The 18,250-nt window shown below is 46.2% G+C and overlaps 1 protein-coding gene across 1 annotated transcript; it reads left to right on the top strand.

Annotated features, from left to right (window-relative positions):
• Positions 1–3,638: 3,638 nt before the first annotated feature.
• Positions 3,639–18,033, top strand: loxhd1b (lipoxygenase homology PLAT domains 1b). The gene is given in 44 exon segments (XM_029830310.1): positions 3,639–4,461; positions 4,751–4,865; positions 4,948–4,959; positions 5,163–5,243; positions 5,325–5,509; positions 5,595–5,693; positions 5,772–5,920; positions 6,477–6,600; positions 6,872–6,981; positions 7,094–7,234; positions 7,313–7,448; positions 7,529–7,689; positions 7,776–7,862; positions 7,952–8,087; positions 8,163–8,317; positions 8,410–8,570; positions 8,654–8,730; positions 8,906–9,102; positions 9,170–9,362; positions 9,570–9,730; positions 9,817–10,138; positions 10,457–10,608; positions 11,147–11,280; positions 11,357–11,502; positions 11,676–11,780; positions 11,854–11,982; positions 12,064–12,228; positions 12,632–12,813; positions 12,885–13,001; positions 13,112–13,274; positions 13,448–13,602; positions 13,681–13,890; positions 13,955–14,081; positions 14,169–14,377; positions 14,560–14,745; positions 14,834–14,961; positions 15,310–15,427; positions 15,967–16,144; positions 16,229–16,296; positions 16,298–16,415; positions 16,498–16,668; positions 16,770–16,902; positions 17,180–17,335; positions 17,422–18,033. Coding segments are annotated over 44 exon segments (7,212 nt in total). The 5' UTR covers positions 3,639–3,782; the 3' UTR covers positions 17,903–18,033.
• Positions 18,034–18,250: the final 217 nt, after the last annotated feature.

The following is an 18,250-nucleotide window of genomic DNA, read 5'->3' as shown; positions in this document are numbered from 1 at the left end:
ATGTAACCATATACGACAGGGACGAGCATGTGTGTGCTCCACGATTATTAGGGGAATGATTAGCCTCAGATGGGGGCTGGTCCTGCTAATATCCTTTTCGCCTCGGAGGTAAATATCTGAATTAATCTGAATTAAGGCAGCAGATTTATGGAGCACTGCTGCTGTTCTGTGCTGGTAGACACGCCCTTCGCCACATCACGTCTCAGAGGTCCGTCATTACTCAGATCTTCACCAGAACATCCCATGGACATTATCAGGGACTGGGCTCATGCAGTCAGAGCCGGTTTAGTGTGGAAATCCCATCTAGAGTGAGAGGGTGAGAGGGAAATTAGTGAGCAAAACGGAACCAAAAGAATGATGCCCCCACCGATGGGAGGATGATTCTGAAACAGAACTCATCCCTTCAGGCCTGCAGCAAACACGTTACTCGATTTTACTCCGTTTTAAAAAAAATCTCCTTCTCGTTTTCAGCCTCTACTGGGACAAAAATGCATAGAAATAAATGGTAGAAGTTAGACGGCGATGAAATTCTCACAACCTGTGTATCTATCCATCATCTCCGACAACGTTTTGCATTTAAAAGTACGGAAATTGCCTCTATCCCTCAAAGCCGGATTTTAAATGTTGCTGATGATGGTCTGTCTAAGTTTACTTGGGCGACGCCAGGGCAAACCAGACATCGGTCGACGCCATCAGAAAGTTGCCACGATGAGTCGACGTCATGCTAATCGTTGTCGAGGGTAAAGGCCTCCGTTTCAATTTGATCTGAGACCTTTTGTTTCTCGTTGTCACCTGGGAACGGCGGTTAAAGTGGATTAAAGCCGTGACCTCTCTCTGGACCAACCACATCGTCCTCTTCCAGTGGAAAAAAAAACACTGTTTGGGGATCTGATGTCCCCAGTCGCACCATCGCCCGACCACAATCCTGGTGCTGCTCACGTAGCTGCGGCCCGACGGTCTCCTCTTCATTTCCTTCTGTGCATCTTTGCTGAACCGTAGGAGTCGGACCCTCCGCTGTGTTTGTTTTCGGGGTCGTCTGTATCACAGAACCGCTGCTGTGTTATCACAACGTGCCTTCAGGACAGGGGAGAAAATAAATATTTGTGGCTTTGGGAAACCAATTAAGCTTATAATCTGAAAAGGATCTGAAGTTAGCATCAAGTGTGAGGGGCGTTTCAGACTCCCACCGGGGTCGGCGCTTGATGCTTATATCGCCGACGCGCTGTCGTCAGTCAGGTCGGTTCCTCCTGGCTGAAGATCTCTTTCTGCAGTTTCCACATGCGGGATTTTAATTGTTGTCTCTGTCAAAAGTCAAACTGAATAATCAATGTTGTCGTTTGTGCTGCAATGAAAGAAGCGGCAATGGAGATTTTTGGTAGCCATTTTTTTTTAATCTCACTTTGACATTTTTAACATTTAGCAGTTTTTAGTTAATATTCTTGGTTCTATAAGACAGAAGTCAACAGTCCAGGCCTAAAAGGCCCATAATCTAGGTGCAGGTATCCTGGTAGGACAGAAAAAATTGGCCGTGTTGTACTGGGTTGATGACTACTATAAAATGATGCCCCTTTAATCCAAAAGGCTTCTTCGGACTCAAGAATGAAATCAACCCTTAAAGAGACTTGTGGATGGGGTTCGAGGGTGGGGGGGGGGTCACACTGGATCGTCCTGGTGGTGGTAAAGTGATGGCTGAGGAAAAATCTGCAAAAATCAAGCCTATAATAATTAAAAATAATTTAACCCCGTTCTACACCATGAGCTTTGGGATTCCAACCCTTTGAATCAAAGACGCTGTAGATAAATGTGTCTTCTGAAGACCATTATCTGTCTGGATGGACACGCCTATCTCTCTCTCTGTAGTCTAAAATACTTCCTTTGCTGTATCATCAGAAGAAGAAAGATCTTGAAAGATGGAATTAAAAGGGGGTAAAAAACCCCCCAGATGTTTCACGCACTTGATCTGTTTCCTGTTTGAGTAGCTGTTGTCTCCTAAAGGAAACAGCCGCCTAAAATTGTTTAGGAGGAACCTAATTCCACTTAGTTCACATGTGTAGGCATGTTATATAACAGCTGTTTCTCATCCTTGATTCAGTGATCCCTATAAAGCTACTCATAGGGATCAGGGATCTGAAAATAATAAAGGCTCGTATTCTCATTGTGATGATATAATCAACATAACACGCCAATATTCATTTAGGTGAAATAGACTAAAGGACTTGAATCTAACAATTATGACATTTTTCAACACAAGCTGAATAAAACACGGACAGCTTAATGAGTCTGAACTAGAGTAGACAGAAACAATGCCATTTTAAGACAGGGAAGAAAAAGTGCATCCAGGCATCAGTGTGGTTGAAGACTCATGCCAGGGAAAGAACTGACAAAAGCCTCGCCAGGGAAAACATTGCTGCAACTGGAGACAAAAGCTCTTTCCCAGACAGAAAGAGGGTTCTGTCATCAGCAGTCAAAATTTCCAATATTCTGTGCAGAAGCCATCTTATTATTTCCAGTTCCTTGGTACCACCAACAGTTGTCTTACTAATCCTTGTGTTTCAGGACTGGGCGCATACCTAATCTTCTCTCTGTGAAGAGGATATAGAGGAAACATAGAATATAAACAAATACATTTTTAAAAAGGTTTTTTAACACAGTTTTTTTTAAAACTGTGTGATCCTTTTTAGGTGGTTCAAAAATGAGAAGAATATTAAGAGATCCGAACTATGGCACTTTCATGCCGTGGATATTGCAGAAGATCACTTAACAATGGCGAAATGGATGCAAAAACAAAAACAAGGATTTACTTTCAATCCCCATAAAACAGAAGAGGTCTCCCCCTGCTGGACAATTATTTAATTACATCACAAGAGGCTCCAGGTCAGTAATTTAAAAAAAGAATAGAATAGAGTGTTTAATAGAAACAAAGCAGGGAAAGACAAAATGTTTTTTGTTTGTTTGTTTGGTTGGTTGGTTGGTTGGTTGGTTTTAACAAAACATAAAGCAGAACTCAATCAGTAAGAAACTTCTAAATGCGTGCTTTAAACATAAGAGCAACATTGCTAACACATTGGCATACCACAGTGTGACGTCACCTCTTTGCTGTAGTCGCAGTTTTAAAAATCTTTAGTTCAAAGATGCGTTTATTTTTCCATATTGCACAAAATATGTAATGATAAATCCAAACTGGAAAGTGTTCACCATCTTCAGATAAAGATAACAATAGCAGAAGACGATAATGGTCACATTAATGTGTTTTCCTCATATGTCTCAGGATCGATTTAAAGCATATCATTTTTATACCATTAGAAATTCTGTTTTTTTATATTTTACCACCAAAAGATAAAAAAAACGGAAATGTTTGATATGAGATACTTATATCATTATCTTTAGGTTTATTCCATTATTATTTTTTTAAACTTTTTTCAGGGTTGTTTCTGCTTTTAGTCAGGCGTGAATCAGTTTTACAGTGTGGTTGCATAACAAATCACCATTTTTTTCCATTGTCACTCCACAGCAATAAAAGTTCAAATGAGAGACTGCTGACTTCCATACCTATATTCCCAGCAGCCTCCTCAGGTCATGTGATGAGAAGATTATCATATTCAATGAGGTCAGCCAAGCATCTGCTGCCGTCTGTTGCGCTGGACGTCCCCAGGCTTCGCCCGGCAGCAGCTCTGTCAGACTGCTCAGGGCCGGTCAGTCCCGCCACGGCACGGGTCACTTTAATCAGGTTTCTCCGGGACACACAAATCGGTTAAAGTTACAGGGTTGTAAATAAATTAAAGATGCCCGCAAAAAAGAAAAAAGCACGACCGGGTGCTGAGGACGAAACCAAAGATGTGGATGACGATGACCCGGAGGGTCAGGAAGCAAAGCCAGAGCAGAAAAGGAAGAAGGTCAGTGAGTCACAGCACGCTGGACGATTGAAGAAGAAGAAGCTTAAGGTCAGTGACGAAGAAGGATATAATTCTGATGCCTCGGCACCAGATGTGAAGACCGGCAAGACAAAAAGGAAAAACAAAGAAACTGCCAAGAAGAAGAAAGCTAAAGGAGAGAGCGAGGATGAGTTGAACGGTGGAAGCACGGACAGCGAGAACAACAACAATGACTCCAAGAAGGGACAGAAGGTCTTATTAGTGTTCGAGAAGCCACCAAAGAAGTCCCAGAGAGGAACCAGGATGGGCTCAAAAGATAAAAAATCCAAAGGGGAAGACAAGAAATCCAAAAAGGAATCTGAGAAGGAGGACGAAGACCAGACAGCTGGGGATGAAGAGGAAGGGAAAAAGAAAAAGAAGGACAAGAAGAAGAAAGGCTCCGAGAAGGGGGACAGCGATGAAGACAACAGAAAGACAAAAGGCAAGAAGAAGAAAGTGGAAAATTACGTGGAGATCTACGAGAACGAGCTCCTCAACTACGAGTTGGAGAAGGTGGAGAACTACGAGGACGAGTATCACAAGAAGAAAGGCAAGTGAAGGGTTAATGTCAGAATAGACCCTTAAAGAGCTCAATACAGTGTTGGATAGACTGGGACACACGACACCAGTGAAGCAGCCTGGTGCGGGACGAGATGTTCACCTACAGATATATGACACCTGTCAGTCACAGGGCGACTCCTCGCCACGATAAAGAGCCCACGGTCGTACTTCTCCCGTTTGACTGATGTTTATCTAATGTCTGTCTCACCCTTCGTCCACCTGCTACCCATGAAAAGTGCATCCATGTTCTGCTCACGTGCCACTGTGAATTTTCCCAGTTTATGAGGTGGTGACCATCACCGGAGACGAGAGAGGAGCGGGCACTGATGCCAACGTCTTCGTCACGCTGTTTGGCGAGTACGGCATCACTCCCAAAGTTCACCTGGCGAGCAAGTACGACTTCCCCCACATTTGGTACTTTAGACGTGGGCGTGCTGGAACTAAACGTTGTCCTGTTTTGTCTCTTTTCCCACAGCACAGAAAAGAGGTATTTAGTGCGTTTGGCATCAAACTAGCACATCATGCTGTGCTGTGGTAGCATTACCAAGGCTGCATGAGCTGGTTGCCAAGGACGTTTGCGTGAGACTGAACGTGTATATTAATAAAAACTCTGGTTTGAATACATTTTACTTCTCACTTGTGAGCCGTAGTGATTTTTCCTTTTTCTTTTTACTACGATCTCCATTTTAGGAGCCGTACGGCCTTTGAGAGAGCCAAAACCGACGTGTTCCGAATCAGAACGCACAACATCGGGCCTCTGAAAAAGATAAGGTAGGACAGACTCGCGATGACGTCGATCAGGGGTCCGACTTTCCGATTGATTCAACCAGAGGCTTTTTTCTTTTGCCTCAGAATCGAACATGACAACACGGGAATCAATGCTAGCTGGTTCCTGGACAGGGTGGTGGTGACAGACGTGATCAGGCCACATCTGAGGTTCTACTTCTCCTGCAACAACTGGCTGAGCAAAGTGGAGGGGGAGGGCCTCTATGTCCGAGACCTGCTGGGCACCATGGATCCAATGGAAGCGCCTAAATGTACGTCAGATGTCCACCTTTTTATTTAAGGAATCAAATATAGCCTGACTGACTTCTTTAAATATCTTTGATATGGATTTCCCAGATAATAAATACGTAGTCAGCGTTTACACGGCGGACGTTAAATCGAGCGGCACGGATGCGGATGTGTTCATCAATATCTTTGGAGAGTTTGGAGACACAGGTATCGAATTCTGGCGTTCAGGTGTTTCTCAAACAATTCAAAATGATGAGACGGCGCTGATTCCCTTTGTCTGGTCAGGCGAGAGGCGCCTCGACAACAACAAAAACAACTTTGAGAAGGGCACAGAGGACAAGTTCACCATCGAGGCGCCGAACTTGGGAAAAGTCAGGAAGGTCACCATTGGCCACAACAACAAGGGCTCCTCAGCCGGATGGTTTGTGGACAAGGTGAGGAAGGAAGGAGAGGAGAGCGACCGCACTGCGCCGCGTTATTGTACAGGAGGAGACACCTACTTCCTGTTGTGACATCACAGATAACCTGAAGGATTCACAGCTGCTTTTGAAGCAGAACTGTTTTAAACTCTCACTCATGTGCGACTGTGCTCATTTCCAGCTTCGCACAGGTACTTAAGACATCTGAGTTGGTTGTTCACACACTCACACGCGCGTGCGTGTATGTTTTCGTCATTCTACCCTCTGTGTAAAGTGAAACCATGTCCCATTAAGGGATTACCTTACAGATAACGGACAGATAATTTACACACTTTTACAAGCTTTCCTAAGGTAAAAAAGGCCCCAACATCTTTTGTAACACCTGTACAAGATTCTTATGTCTTTTCTCAAGGCTCTAAAATGACCCTTGTTCATGGCCTGTTTTGCCTTTTTTGGGGTATTTGAGTTATTTCTTACACCGTCTTATCAAAAAATTATGTCTGACACGACCAAATCTCTTAAATTTTGCACAGAACTACATAACAAGTTGATGATCACTGTCCTTTTACAGGTGATTTTAGATGACATGGGAAACAAAATGGTGTATGAATTTCCCATCAATCGCTGGTTTGCTGTTGACGAGGACGATGGGAAGATCCAGAGGGACATTTTGGTAGGAGGGAGTCAGCCCACAGGTAAAAAGCTGTTGAAACTCACGTTGGCACCCCCACCTTTACATTTCTCTAAGGAAAAGTGTGTCGCTGGAAGCAGTGGTGCACTATGGATGACAAATAAACTCACTTTACAATGGCGAGATATTTGACTTGCTGCCTCGCTCTGTGATCATTAATCCTCGAGTCAGGACAGATCTGGTTCCTGTTCAGCTCCTGTGGGAGAACGGCGGCCCTGAACCATAATGACTCACTGGCAGTGTGCGATAGCATGATGTGTAACTGTACCCTCCAGGTATTGTGTACAACGTCCAGATTGTGACAGGAAACATCCGAGGTGCTGGGACCAACTCCCATGTCCATGTGGTGATACACGGCTCAAAGGGCATCCGGAACAGTGGAAAGGTGAGATAGACGTCATTAATGTTAATCTTAACGCAGTTCAGAAAAGGAATTAGTTTTTCTGGTTTCTGATGAAAACAGACGGATCATTTGGGTCTTAATATGTTCGGTCCAGGTGTTTCTGGCAGGAGGAAAGTTCGAGAGGGGCCTGACGGACATCTTCAACGTTGAGCTCGCTGCGCTACTCAGTCCCCTCAGCAGAGTGACCGTCGGTCACAACAACGACGGCGTCAGCGCCGGCTGGTACTGCGAAAAGGTGCGGTGGACGCGCACGTGCATGCACGCGGTCTGGAAGGCCCCTGATGAGAATGTCACCGAACGGGATTTTGCGCAGGTGGTGGTGCACTGTCCATTCACGGGGATACAGCAGACGTTCCCCTGTGACAAATGGCTGGATGAGAAGGAGGGAGACGGGCTAATAGAGAGGGAACTCTACGAGATGGTGTCGCTCAGGCAGAAGCGTCAGAAGAGTAGGAGGAACAATAATCAGAAATAATCAGCAGCAGAAATAACAGAGGAAAAGAGAAAGCTGGTAAATTTGTCTCCTCAGAGCACCCCTGGTCTTTGTGGATCTGGACGTCAGACCTGCCCAACGCTGGAACCGATGCAGATGTCTGCTTCCAGGTGTACGGCGAGAAGGGCAAGAGTGATGAGCTCAGGCTAGACAACAAAACAGACAATTTTGAGCAGGGACAGGTGGACAGGTTCATGGAAAGTATTACTCCTTTATATCCACACACCCACTGATTAAACAATGAGCATTAGTGGGAATCTTTTAACATGATATGACCCAACAGGTTGAGCTGCCTGATTTGGGAAAGCTGACCAAAGTCCGTTTGTGGCATGAGAAGAGGAATCCCTTCGCAGGGTGGCACCTCAGTAAGGTGAGCAGCAGAGTCTCATTTGTTAGTTTGAGGGAAGCTGATCTATTTCATTCCCTGCTGGGTTCCCTCTTTCTGTGTTTCCAAAACAGGCAACTCTGATGAAGACTTTGACGAAGGAGAAGTATAACTTTCCATGTGAGCGCTGGCTGGACACAAATGAGGATGATAACGAAGTTGTGAGGGAGCTCCCTGCCTGCGGAGAGCTCGTCCCTGAGCCGCTGCCCCGTGCGTGTTAACACCCGACTTCACCTTCTACTTCACCAAGTACGAACATGCGCGAACTCTGTGTCTGTGCCGCAGTGATCAAATACAGGGTGACGGTTTGCACGGGGACGGTCGGAGGAAGCGGGACCGACGCATCCGTGTTCCTGAATCTGATTGGCAACCAGGGGGACACGGGCGATCGGTGGCTGGTTAACTGCAGCAACAATATCAACAAGTTTGAAAAAGGAAACGTGGGTCCTTAATTGATATTGATGAAGTAAATGCAGTGCTGATGGGATTTATAAATGTATAAAATAAAATGCACTTGTCCGTGCACGAGCAGTTGGATGAGTTCATAATCGAGGCAGTGGCTATCGGGCAGATCCTCAGGGTGAGAATCGGACACGATGGCAAAGGAGGAGGATGCGGCTGGTTCCTGAACAAAGTGATTGTTAGAGAGGAGGGCCAGGCTGAGGCCCATGCTGTGGAATTCCCATGCAACAGGTAATTATTCCCAGCGAGACTGAATACGAAGTTTATGACACAGGCCTGTCTTATCTCAGCGCTTCCCTCCATGTGTTCTTCAGGTGGCTGGACCGGAGTGAGGACGATGGACAGATCGTCAGAGAGTTGCTTCCCTTCTCAGACGGACAGCGTCTTTACAGCAAGTTTGGGGAATTTCCCTTCATATTGATCTGGCTTGATCTGTTCGATGAGATCATCATATTTTTACAGTGAATGCGTCACTCAAAGGAGGATTCATAGGAGTCCTGTGCGTTGGGGGTGGTTCAGGCAGCTGGATCAGTGGCTTAAATGTTTGTTCCTGTCTGTCTTGCCAGACGTCAACTATCACATTGCTGTCAAGACGGGAAACATCTCCGGGGGCAGCTCGGACTCCAACGTGTTTGTCAAGCTGTACGGAGAGAAAGGCGACACCAGTAAGATGATGCTGCTGGTATCAGACAATAACCTGGGGAATTACTTTGAGAAGGGCCGTGTGGATATCTTCACCGTGGAAACCTCTGACATTGGACAGGTGACAGCAGGAATAAACTTATGAATGTTGGTCTAGTCTCCTCACTTAGCATTTGACTTTCTTCCAGCTCAACCGTCTCATGATTGGACACACCAATGCAGGCATGAATGCGGGTTGGTTCCTGGACAGTGTTCAGATCATGGTTCCAGTTCACGGGAAGCATTACATGTTCCCCTGTCACCGCTGGCTGGATAAGGATGAGGCTGATGGCAAGACGCAGGTGGAGATTTACCCCAGCGAGATCCTGGATGTGGAACAATGTAGGCATACTGATGAGGTTCGAGGGTGATTAATCTAGCTTTCTGGTCCATGTAAACAGACAACATTAGACTCGTTTCCTTCTTTGGGGAGAATATCAATGTCATTATAATGTTGTCATGTATATGTGTGTAGTAAAATGCCTGTTCAGGCTTTAAAGAATCCACACTGACTATAATGTCACATTTTGGGCTTTTTTTTTTTATCAGTCATTAACTATGAGGTGACTGTTGTGACCGGAGATGTGACGTTTGCCGGCACCAATGCCAAAGTGTTTGTCCAGATCTACGGGGACAAGGGGAAGACGGAGGTTATCACGCTTGAAAGTAGATCCAACAACTACGAGCGCAACGCCATGGAAATATTCAAGGTATCAAAACCTCCCGTCCCAGGATATTGTTGTGGTTGGTGAGAAGAAGCGTTTGTTCCACTTTTAACTGAAATACTGACCCACAGATTGAAGCCAAAGATGTGGGGAAAATTTTCAAGATCCGCATCGGTCACGATGGCCTGGGAATCGGGTCAGGGTGGTTCCTGGAAAAAGTGTACGTGAAGCATTTAATCATGGCGCTGGTGCCCAGGGAGAATAAAAAGGACGACAAGAAAAAAAAGAAGAAGAAGAAAAAGGACAAGGAGGATGAAGAAGAAGTTGGCGGAGAGGAGATGCAGGAAGTGGTGGTGACGTACCATTTCCCATGTTCTCGCTGGCTGGCCAGCGGGGAGGACGATGATGATCTGGTAGTGGAACTGCTGCCGGAGGACGCCGAAGAGCTGGAAGGTAAAGTTATACAACCGGGTGTCTCGGACAGAGAAGGGGTGAACCTTTAACAGGTTTAAGAACTTGTTTTTACCTGTTGATTAAATGATTAAAAATTTGGGGTTTCTTCTAATTGTGTTTTTCTTTCGACACACCTTTTATTTTCTGGTAGTGCCCATGTGTATAAAGCGCTTTATATGCAGGTGATAGATGTGTTCATGGTCATCCCTCAGTATTGGTTTTGCGAACATGCATGATCTGATTTGAGACAGTTTCCAGGGCGATATGTGGGACCGGATAAGGAGCTGTTGGTAATTTATCCCTTCTATTGTCTGGCAGTCAACACCTACGAAGTGTGTGTCTTTACCGGCGACATGCTCGGTGGTGGGGCCGACGCCAACGTCTTCATCAATATTTATGGCGAAAACGGAGACACCGGAGAGCGCCATCTGAGAAACTCTGACAATATCAACAAATTTGAGCGGGGGCAGGTATGACGGCTTAAGGAGAGACAAGCTCTTTATAAATCGGCTGGGGATTAAAGGGAAGCCCTTCGTTCTATCGAATGCTGCGTAACCAAAATCACGCTGTTTCCTGGAGGCCAAAATTAAAGTGATCAGGACTCCCAACGTTTCCGTGCCCCATCACAACTACTCCGGTGCGTGTGGGAGTTCTTTCTGGTGCCATGACAAGCTCTCCTTCCTGAATGCCAGCTGTTACAGAAAGGAGCTGTGCAGAGTCTTTGTCACTGAACCTGGCCTACTTTTACTCATTACTTAGTCCAGCTGGTGAATTATTAATCTCTACATTACACCTCGGTCCTGGTGGAACACACGACTCATGTCCGCCGACAATTAGCGTTTCTCACACATTAAAGGCAAGAGTAGCCGTTTGTTATTCTGCAGAATAACTGCGCTGGCATCAGTATTTAAGATCAAATTGGAAACTGTCAGATTACCTGGTTGAACTGTTATAACATGTTGCTTGTAACCTACCAACCTACCAATACTCTACTGTTGTTTTCTTTAGGAGGACGTTTTCACTGTGATAGCTGTTGATCTGGGTCCACTGAAGAAGCTGCGAATCCGCCATGATAACAGCCATTCCCACTCATCCTGGTACCTGGATCGAGTGGAGATTGTGGACACAAAGGACGATACCACGTACCTGAACCAGACACCAAGTTTATACTCGATTTATAACTCGTGTTCCTCAAACCAGATTTTCTTTGGTTTTTAGGTACTATTTTCCCTGCAATCGCTGGCTGGCTGTGGATGAAGATGATGGACAGATAGCAAGGGAGCTGGTTCCTGTGGATGAGGCCTTTATGAGGAAGGATGAGGATGAGGAGGGGACAAGCACGACTCTGGGGCTGGAGCAGAAATGTAACACTGATTCAAAGCCTTCTCATATCCTAGTGAAAGGACCAGATAAGCCAGAGTCTTGATCAAATATTTATTTGAGTGCTAATGAAACATGCAGGTGCACACGAGAGCAAAGAAACATTAACGTGGAGATGAAAAGGATGCCGGCGCTGACTTAATAAATCTGTTTGCAGCCATGTCAACCACATACACTTTGAAAATTAAAACCGGGGAAAGAAAACACGCTGGAACCGATGCCAATGTCTTTGCCATCCTGTTTGGTGAAAACGACGACACCGGTACGATAAACACCCTCTTCAGTGTCAGGCAAAACCATCACAATTGAGATTAAAAAACACTTCACCCCCACAGGAACCATCAACCTCAAGGCTTGTAAGAACTACAAGAATAAGTTTGAACTGGGGATGATCAATGAGTTCATTGTGGAGGCTGTGGATTTGGGCGACCTGGAGAAGATTAGAATTGGACATGATAACGCAGGTGAGGGAAGAGACTCTGAAGGGCAAAAATAGGCCATCGCTCACGTTGTCGTTTAACTTCGTCGCACATTTCCTCCAACAGGTGGTTCTGCCGGTTGGTTTTTGGACTGGGTTGAGGTTGACGCCCCCTCGCAGGGTCAGAGACTCCGGTTCCCATGCGGCCGTTGGCTGGATAAAGGAGAGGACGATGGGGCGATTGTGAGGGAACTATATCCTGCTGATTTACAGACAGAGTTCTACATGCCTTGTAAGTGGAGGACACAAGTGTACTTTGTGATTAAAATCATCATCATCAGATCTTGTTGAAAATGATTCATGATGGATTTTAAGGAGAAACGCTTTTAAGTACTGAGGTAGACAGGAAGTTGCCGTCGACTCTCTGACACTGTCATAATGATCATTTCACCTCCGCTGTCAGGTTAGCGTCAGCAGTTTATTGGTCCCTGTTTTGGTCCTGTGTTGATTGCTTTCTCACATTTGGCAGATGTCTGCGGTGGTTTGTGGCTACCTATAAATCCATTTTTGCTGATTTAAACTGCCATTAGTAGTGTTTGCCTGGTGGCGTCGCTGAAGGAAACTGTTGGCAGTCCTCGCGTTTGTTTGCCCCCTTTTGAAAAAAACATGACCATTGTTTTTCTCTTGTTTTTCAGTCGTGCCGTACGAGATCAAGATTTACACCAGCGATGTGTTCGGCGCTGGAACCGACGCCGACGTGTTCATAGTCCTGTATGGACAGAAGGGGGTGTGCACTCAGCAGAAACACCTGTGCGTCAACAAAAGAGAGAGACGTCTGTACTTTGAGAGGGGAGCTGCGGACATGTTCATCGTGGAGGTGAGTGGGTTTTAGAATTTGGCCCGATGCCGTTCCTGCAGCACCGTCGACGATGTAAGGTCTTTTCTCAGCTGGAGGACATCGGCGACATTATAGAGAAAATCAGGATCGGACACGACAACAGGGGTTCCAACCCAGGGTGGCATCTCGACAGAGTGGAGATCAGACGAAAGCTGAGGAAAGGAAAGGTTGTTGAAGGCCATTCTCCATTGTTAACAGACCTGGCTGCGGTGTAAAAGGCGTGGGCCACTTTTGACGGGGCGCGGTGCCTTTCAGTGACGCTTGTGTTCGACGGCAGGGTTCAGAGACCACCATTTTTCCGTGTGAGCGATGGCTGGCCAAGTCTGAAGACGATGGGGAGACGGTGAGAGAGCTGGTCCCCTCTGACATCATCACAGAGAAGCTCCTCAGGGATGGAAAGCTGAAGCAGACTGAAACCGAAGTGGAAGATGCTTTGGAGAGTACGTTGATCCTGATTTGAATCGAGGTTACCAACCAACTCCAGTGCCTGTTTAGGACCTGTAAAAGAGCAGTGTAAAATCTGTCAATTCCAACATTGATGATCGCATTGTGGGCCATTTAAAGATGTGTGTTCCTGTACACGTTGAGTAATGACGTATTTCTTTTGTCACAGTTCACACGTACAAAGTGTCCGTGCGGACGGGCGACATGTTTGGAGCAGGAACTGACGCCTCAGTCTTTCTCACCATCTACGGAGATTTGGGAGACACAGGAGAGCGTAAACTGGCCAAATCTGAGAACAACAAGAACAAGTTTGAGAGAGGACAGGTACCTAATGAGGGATCAAACGTGACCACAGGGTCGTCCATGGATCAGACTCAGTCACTTCGTCTCTTTAAATCTCAGGTGGACAAGTTTACTATCGAGGCTGTGGACCTGGGCCAAGTGTTTAAGCTTCATGTACGTCACGATAACTCTCTGATGGGGGCTGATTGGTACCTGGACCAGGTGGAAGTGCTGGATATGGAAACAGAAGAGGTGTACATGTTCCTGTGTGAGCGCTGGCTGTCGACAAAGAAAGAGGACCAACGCGTAGAGCGGACCTTCTACGTAAAGGTCGGTTTCACTGTGGTCACTGAGAGGGGACTCAGTCGCTAACGATGAATGTTTTGTCATTCAGGGATATGAAGGGGAGAGAAACACAGATCCAAATTCAAAGAAGATTGCTCAGGCCAAACAGGGGCTGGACAGAAATGCCAACAAAAAGAAAAAGAAGAAGAAGACGGCAGCGGTGGAAGAGGGACCCAGTACGCAAAGAATGCTGAACCGCTGCGAGTGTTACGCAATCAACTCCAATAAGAATTAAACACTAATTACGGAATTCTTCCCCACAGTCATCCCGTACCACTTCACCTTATCCACGGGTGTCGACCGCGATGGCAGCACGACAGCCAGGGCTTACGTCATCATTATTGGCCCCAACGACATGGAGACGGAGCGCCTGTGGTTGGACCTGCCTGTGGGAAAGAAAGGCTTCGTAGCCGGCACCATGGACCACTTTGTCTGCTACGCCACCGACGTAGGAGAGATCAAGCGAGTGGAAGTGAGAATCTGGGACTGTGTGTTTTGAAGTGAATTTGCCTCCACACACGCGCTGATGAAGCCGTTCCAGCTACGTGATGATTAATTCAGCGCTTTCTCATACGGATCAAACCAGATCAGCTGAAGTATCAATTCCCAGTTCCATCTTCTCCCCTCTTATGTCACTCTCCATCTCTTCACCAGCTTGGCCATAACGGCATCACACCAGATAGCTGCTGGTTGGTGGATGAGCTGTCGGTTGCCGTGCCAACCAAGGGGATCAAGTACATATTTCCATGTAAGTGCTGGCTTGCTAAAGACAGGGGAGACGGTCTGGCGTGCAGACTGTTCAATGTTTTAGACGCCAGCACAATCAACATTAACCGCAAAGTGAGTCTGATGTGAATCCAGCGAACGCGTCGAAATACACATGTACCAAAGCAGAATTTGGGGCTTTAATATTCTTTTCTACTTTTAGGTAATTTATTCAGTCACAGCTGTCACCGGCGACACGCAGTATGCCGGGACCGACGCTAGAATTTATCTGACAGTTTTTGGAGCCAATGGGAGCACAGAGGAAATGCTTCTACCCAAAAACGAGGACAGGTTAGTGTTCCGATTTCTCCACTCTGGGAAGAGAAACGTGGCAATTAAATCCTTTTTTTAGCAAACAGAATCAAATGCCCATCAAACTAATGGCCACATTTATTACTCACTTCTGTCAACGTCACTGAGTTCAAGAAGTTTTTCTTTTGGTTACATTTCTTAGTGTTCTGGTTAATTTTTAGCGAGGTTTTATATTAGCGAAGGCTGTTGTGAAGTCGGCTTATAGATGGTGATTGATAACAGTAACTACAAGTGAGTGACAATGCTGCTCTGGACCTGCTGGGATTTTGTGCCTATTAACCAAAATGAATAAAAGAAGCGATTTCAGACTTGTTTTTTGCCATTTAGATTCGAAAGGGGTCAAGAAGATACCTTCAGCCTGGAGGTAGATGACATAGCCCCTCTGAAGAAGATTAGAGTTCGGACTGATGCCTCTGGAAGTCGCCCCGACTGGTTTCTTGACAAGGTTACGCTAACTGCAAAAGCTAACTTCTTCTGTTTCAGTCGGCTGCAGGGACACATTTGAAATGCCATAAAAACCAACCTGTTTTAACTTTAGTTTGCAAAACCTTCACAAAAAAACATTCTGGTATTTTTTTTTACATTAACAATGAGCAAGGAGGTTGTTTTCCTGACCAGTGCGTCTTATTATTCACCACACGCTGGGATAGAGAAATCTGAAGGTCATTTAATATTAGAACTGGGGTGCTGCATCCCATTATGATCCACAAAAGAGCGCTGGTAAATCAACCGCAGCACGCGCTGTAGCATAGATCTGAGTCTGTCATGTGGCTGTCGGCCTGCCAGTTATTTAGTCACGTATGCTATGGCTGCGTTTGTAATTAGTCTGAACCTTATCAAGTGGCTCATCCCTTCTAAACTTATACTCACATGCAATCCCGGTTTGTTTCTCTTATTTCCAGGAAAAGCTAAACAAAAAGCTTATAAAAACATTTTTTGGCCACATCTCAGGTTGTCAATAAACATGGAACTAAATATATTCAGATGCTGATGCGGAACCTGACCACGGACGAGGTGTACGTGTTTACATACGAGAGCTGGCTGTCGAAGACGAGAGGGCCCAAGAGGACGACGGTGTGCGAGCTGGCAGCTGTGGTGGATGACGAGGAGATGGTGGAGAACACGACCTACATCATCCAGGTCCAGACCAGCGATATTACAGGTGTGTGTTAAACACAAAATACATGAAACCACTCTTTAAACTCAGAGTTGTTTCATGTTTCTGTGTTTCCCTGGATAAACACAGGCGCCGGCACCGACGCCAACGTGTCTCTGATTGTGTTTGGGGAGTACGGGGATACTGGGACGCTTGCCCCTGAAGACTAGCACCAACAGGAACAAGTTTGAGCGTAAAACTAAAGACGTGTTTAGATTTCCTGACCTGCTCAGCCTGGGCGAACTGTCCAAGGTCCGTGTGTGGCATGATAACAAAGGTGAGGAGGAAACTAATAAAACCACAAAACTGTGTGTTCCCCATACCACATGAAATGGTACTGATCTCTTTTCTGGAGACAGGCCCTGCTCCTGGGTGGCACCTGGATTATATTGACGTGAGAGATGAGGCCATGGACCAGACCTTTAGGTTCCCCTGCGACCGCTGGTTAGCTAAAAATGAAGATGATGGACAGATCATGAGGGACCTGGCCTGTGCCAACAATGACTCCATAGACCTCAGTGATAAAACCAGTCAGTGGGCGAGATTACAAATGTTCTACCTGATGAACGAGGAAGGATTTTCTGCCAATTTCACGCGCGACAACCCCACTTTTACCTTCTCTCTGTCTCAGAATATGAAATCGCCGCCACTACAGGTCACTCAGAGGACGCCTCAACGACGGAAAACGCCTGGATCGTACTGGAGGGAAGGAAAGCTCGTTCCAAGGAGTTTGTCCTAGAGAATAAGAAAAAGAAGTTCTTAAGGTGGGTCTGACTTCCTCGGTTGAACCTCGTTACGAGGCCTTTGATCATCTCTGTTGTGACGCAGGTTTTGCTTCGCAACCGCTTCACTCTGAGGCGGCCGATCCCGACAGAGGGATGAACGAAAATATTATTTCCTGTGATGAATGAGTAATTCATTTATTGTCATTTATTCATCAGCAGGAGAAACAGGCTGATCAATCATTAGAACCCAGAGTTATGCGATTATAACAGGATTAATATAAATGAAGGGGTTTTTTCTCTGCATTTTATTTCGCAGCGGCGCCACTGACACGTTTGAGTTCTCCTCCAAACACGTGGGAGAGATCGCCGGAATCTGCCTCGGTCACATAACCAAGGATGGAAAGAAGGTGAAGAACGAGGATTTCTGGCACGTTACGGAGGTGGTGGTGACGGAAATGGAACTGGGAAACAAGTGAGTGCCGTTCGTACGCCACGGGTTTCAACATGTGGAAAGTGGATTATCCCTTGTTTAATGCGACTCCACACGTTTCCGTTAAGGTATTTCTTCCACTGTGATGCTAAAATCCCACTGGCAGCCAAAAAAGACCAGTTCATGACCTTTGAGTGCTTCAAGTCGATCGAAAGCTTCGCCAGCAAAGTCCGTAAACTCGTCCCGGTCAAGTACGAAATCATCGTCATCACCGGGGACGTCAAAGGAGCCGGCACGGACGCCAACGTCTCCGTCACCATCTTCGGCGTCAACGGCGACTCGGGCAAGCGTCAGCTGCGGCAGAAGTTCCGCAACCTGTTCGAGCGGGGGCGCACCGACCGCTTCATGGTGGAGATGCTGGACCTCGGGGAGCTGCTGAGGGTCAAGGTGGAGCACGACAACCGCGGCTCCAGCTGCGGCTGGTATCTGGAGTGCATCGAGGTGACCAACACGGCCAACTCGGTCACCACCATCTTCCAGTGCGGCAAGTGGCTGGACGCTCGCAAGGCCGACGGGCAGATCGAGCGGGTTCTCTACCCGCGGTACTGACCAGGGGGGGGTGAGCGCCTGTTTTTCTACTGCATTTTAAACGACTGGCCACTTGAGTTTGTGCCATGAAAAACAAGTTGCGAATGAAAAACAAGCCATTTTGTTGACATCTTTCCGTTTTTGTACAGATTTTAAACACCAAATAAATCCAATAAAGAAAACCCGTAAATAGATTTGGTTTCTTTCACTTATGCCGAATATGGATAGATCGATTATTGGCTGCTTGATTATATTTATTATAAAAGAAATAATCCAGAGTCAGCACACACCCAAAAAACATAATTAAACAAGGGTGGAAAGCAGCTTAGACCACTATTTCAATAAAAAAATCAAAGAAATCCAAAGGGC

The sequence above is a fragment of the Takifugu rubripes genome, chromosome 21, assembly GCF_901000725.2.
Source record: "Takifugu rubripes chromosome 21, fTakRub1.2, whole genome shotgun sequence".
NCBI classification, from domain to species: Eukaryota; Metazoa; Chordata; class Actinopteri; order Tetraodontiformes; family Tetraodontidae; genus Takifugu; species Takifugu rubripes.
The sequence above is the reverse complement of the archived record's forward strand: the minus strand, read 5'-3'. Positions and strand labels throughout refer to the sequence as shown.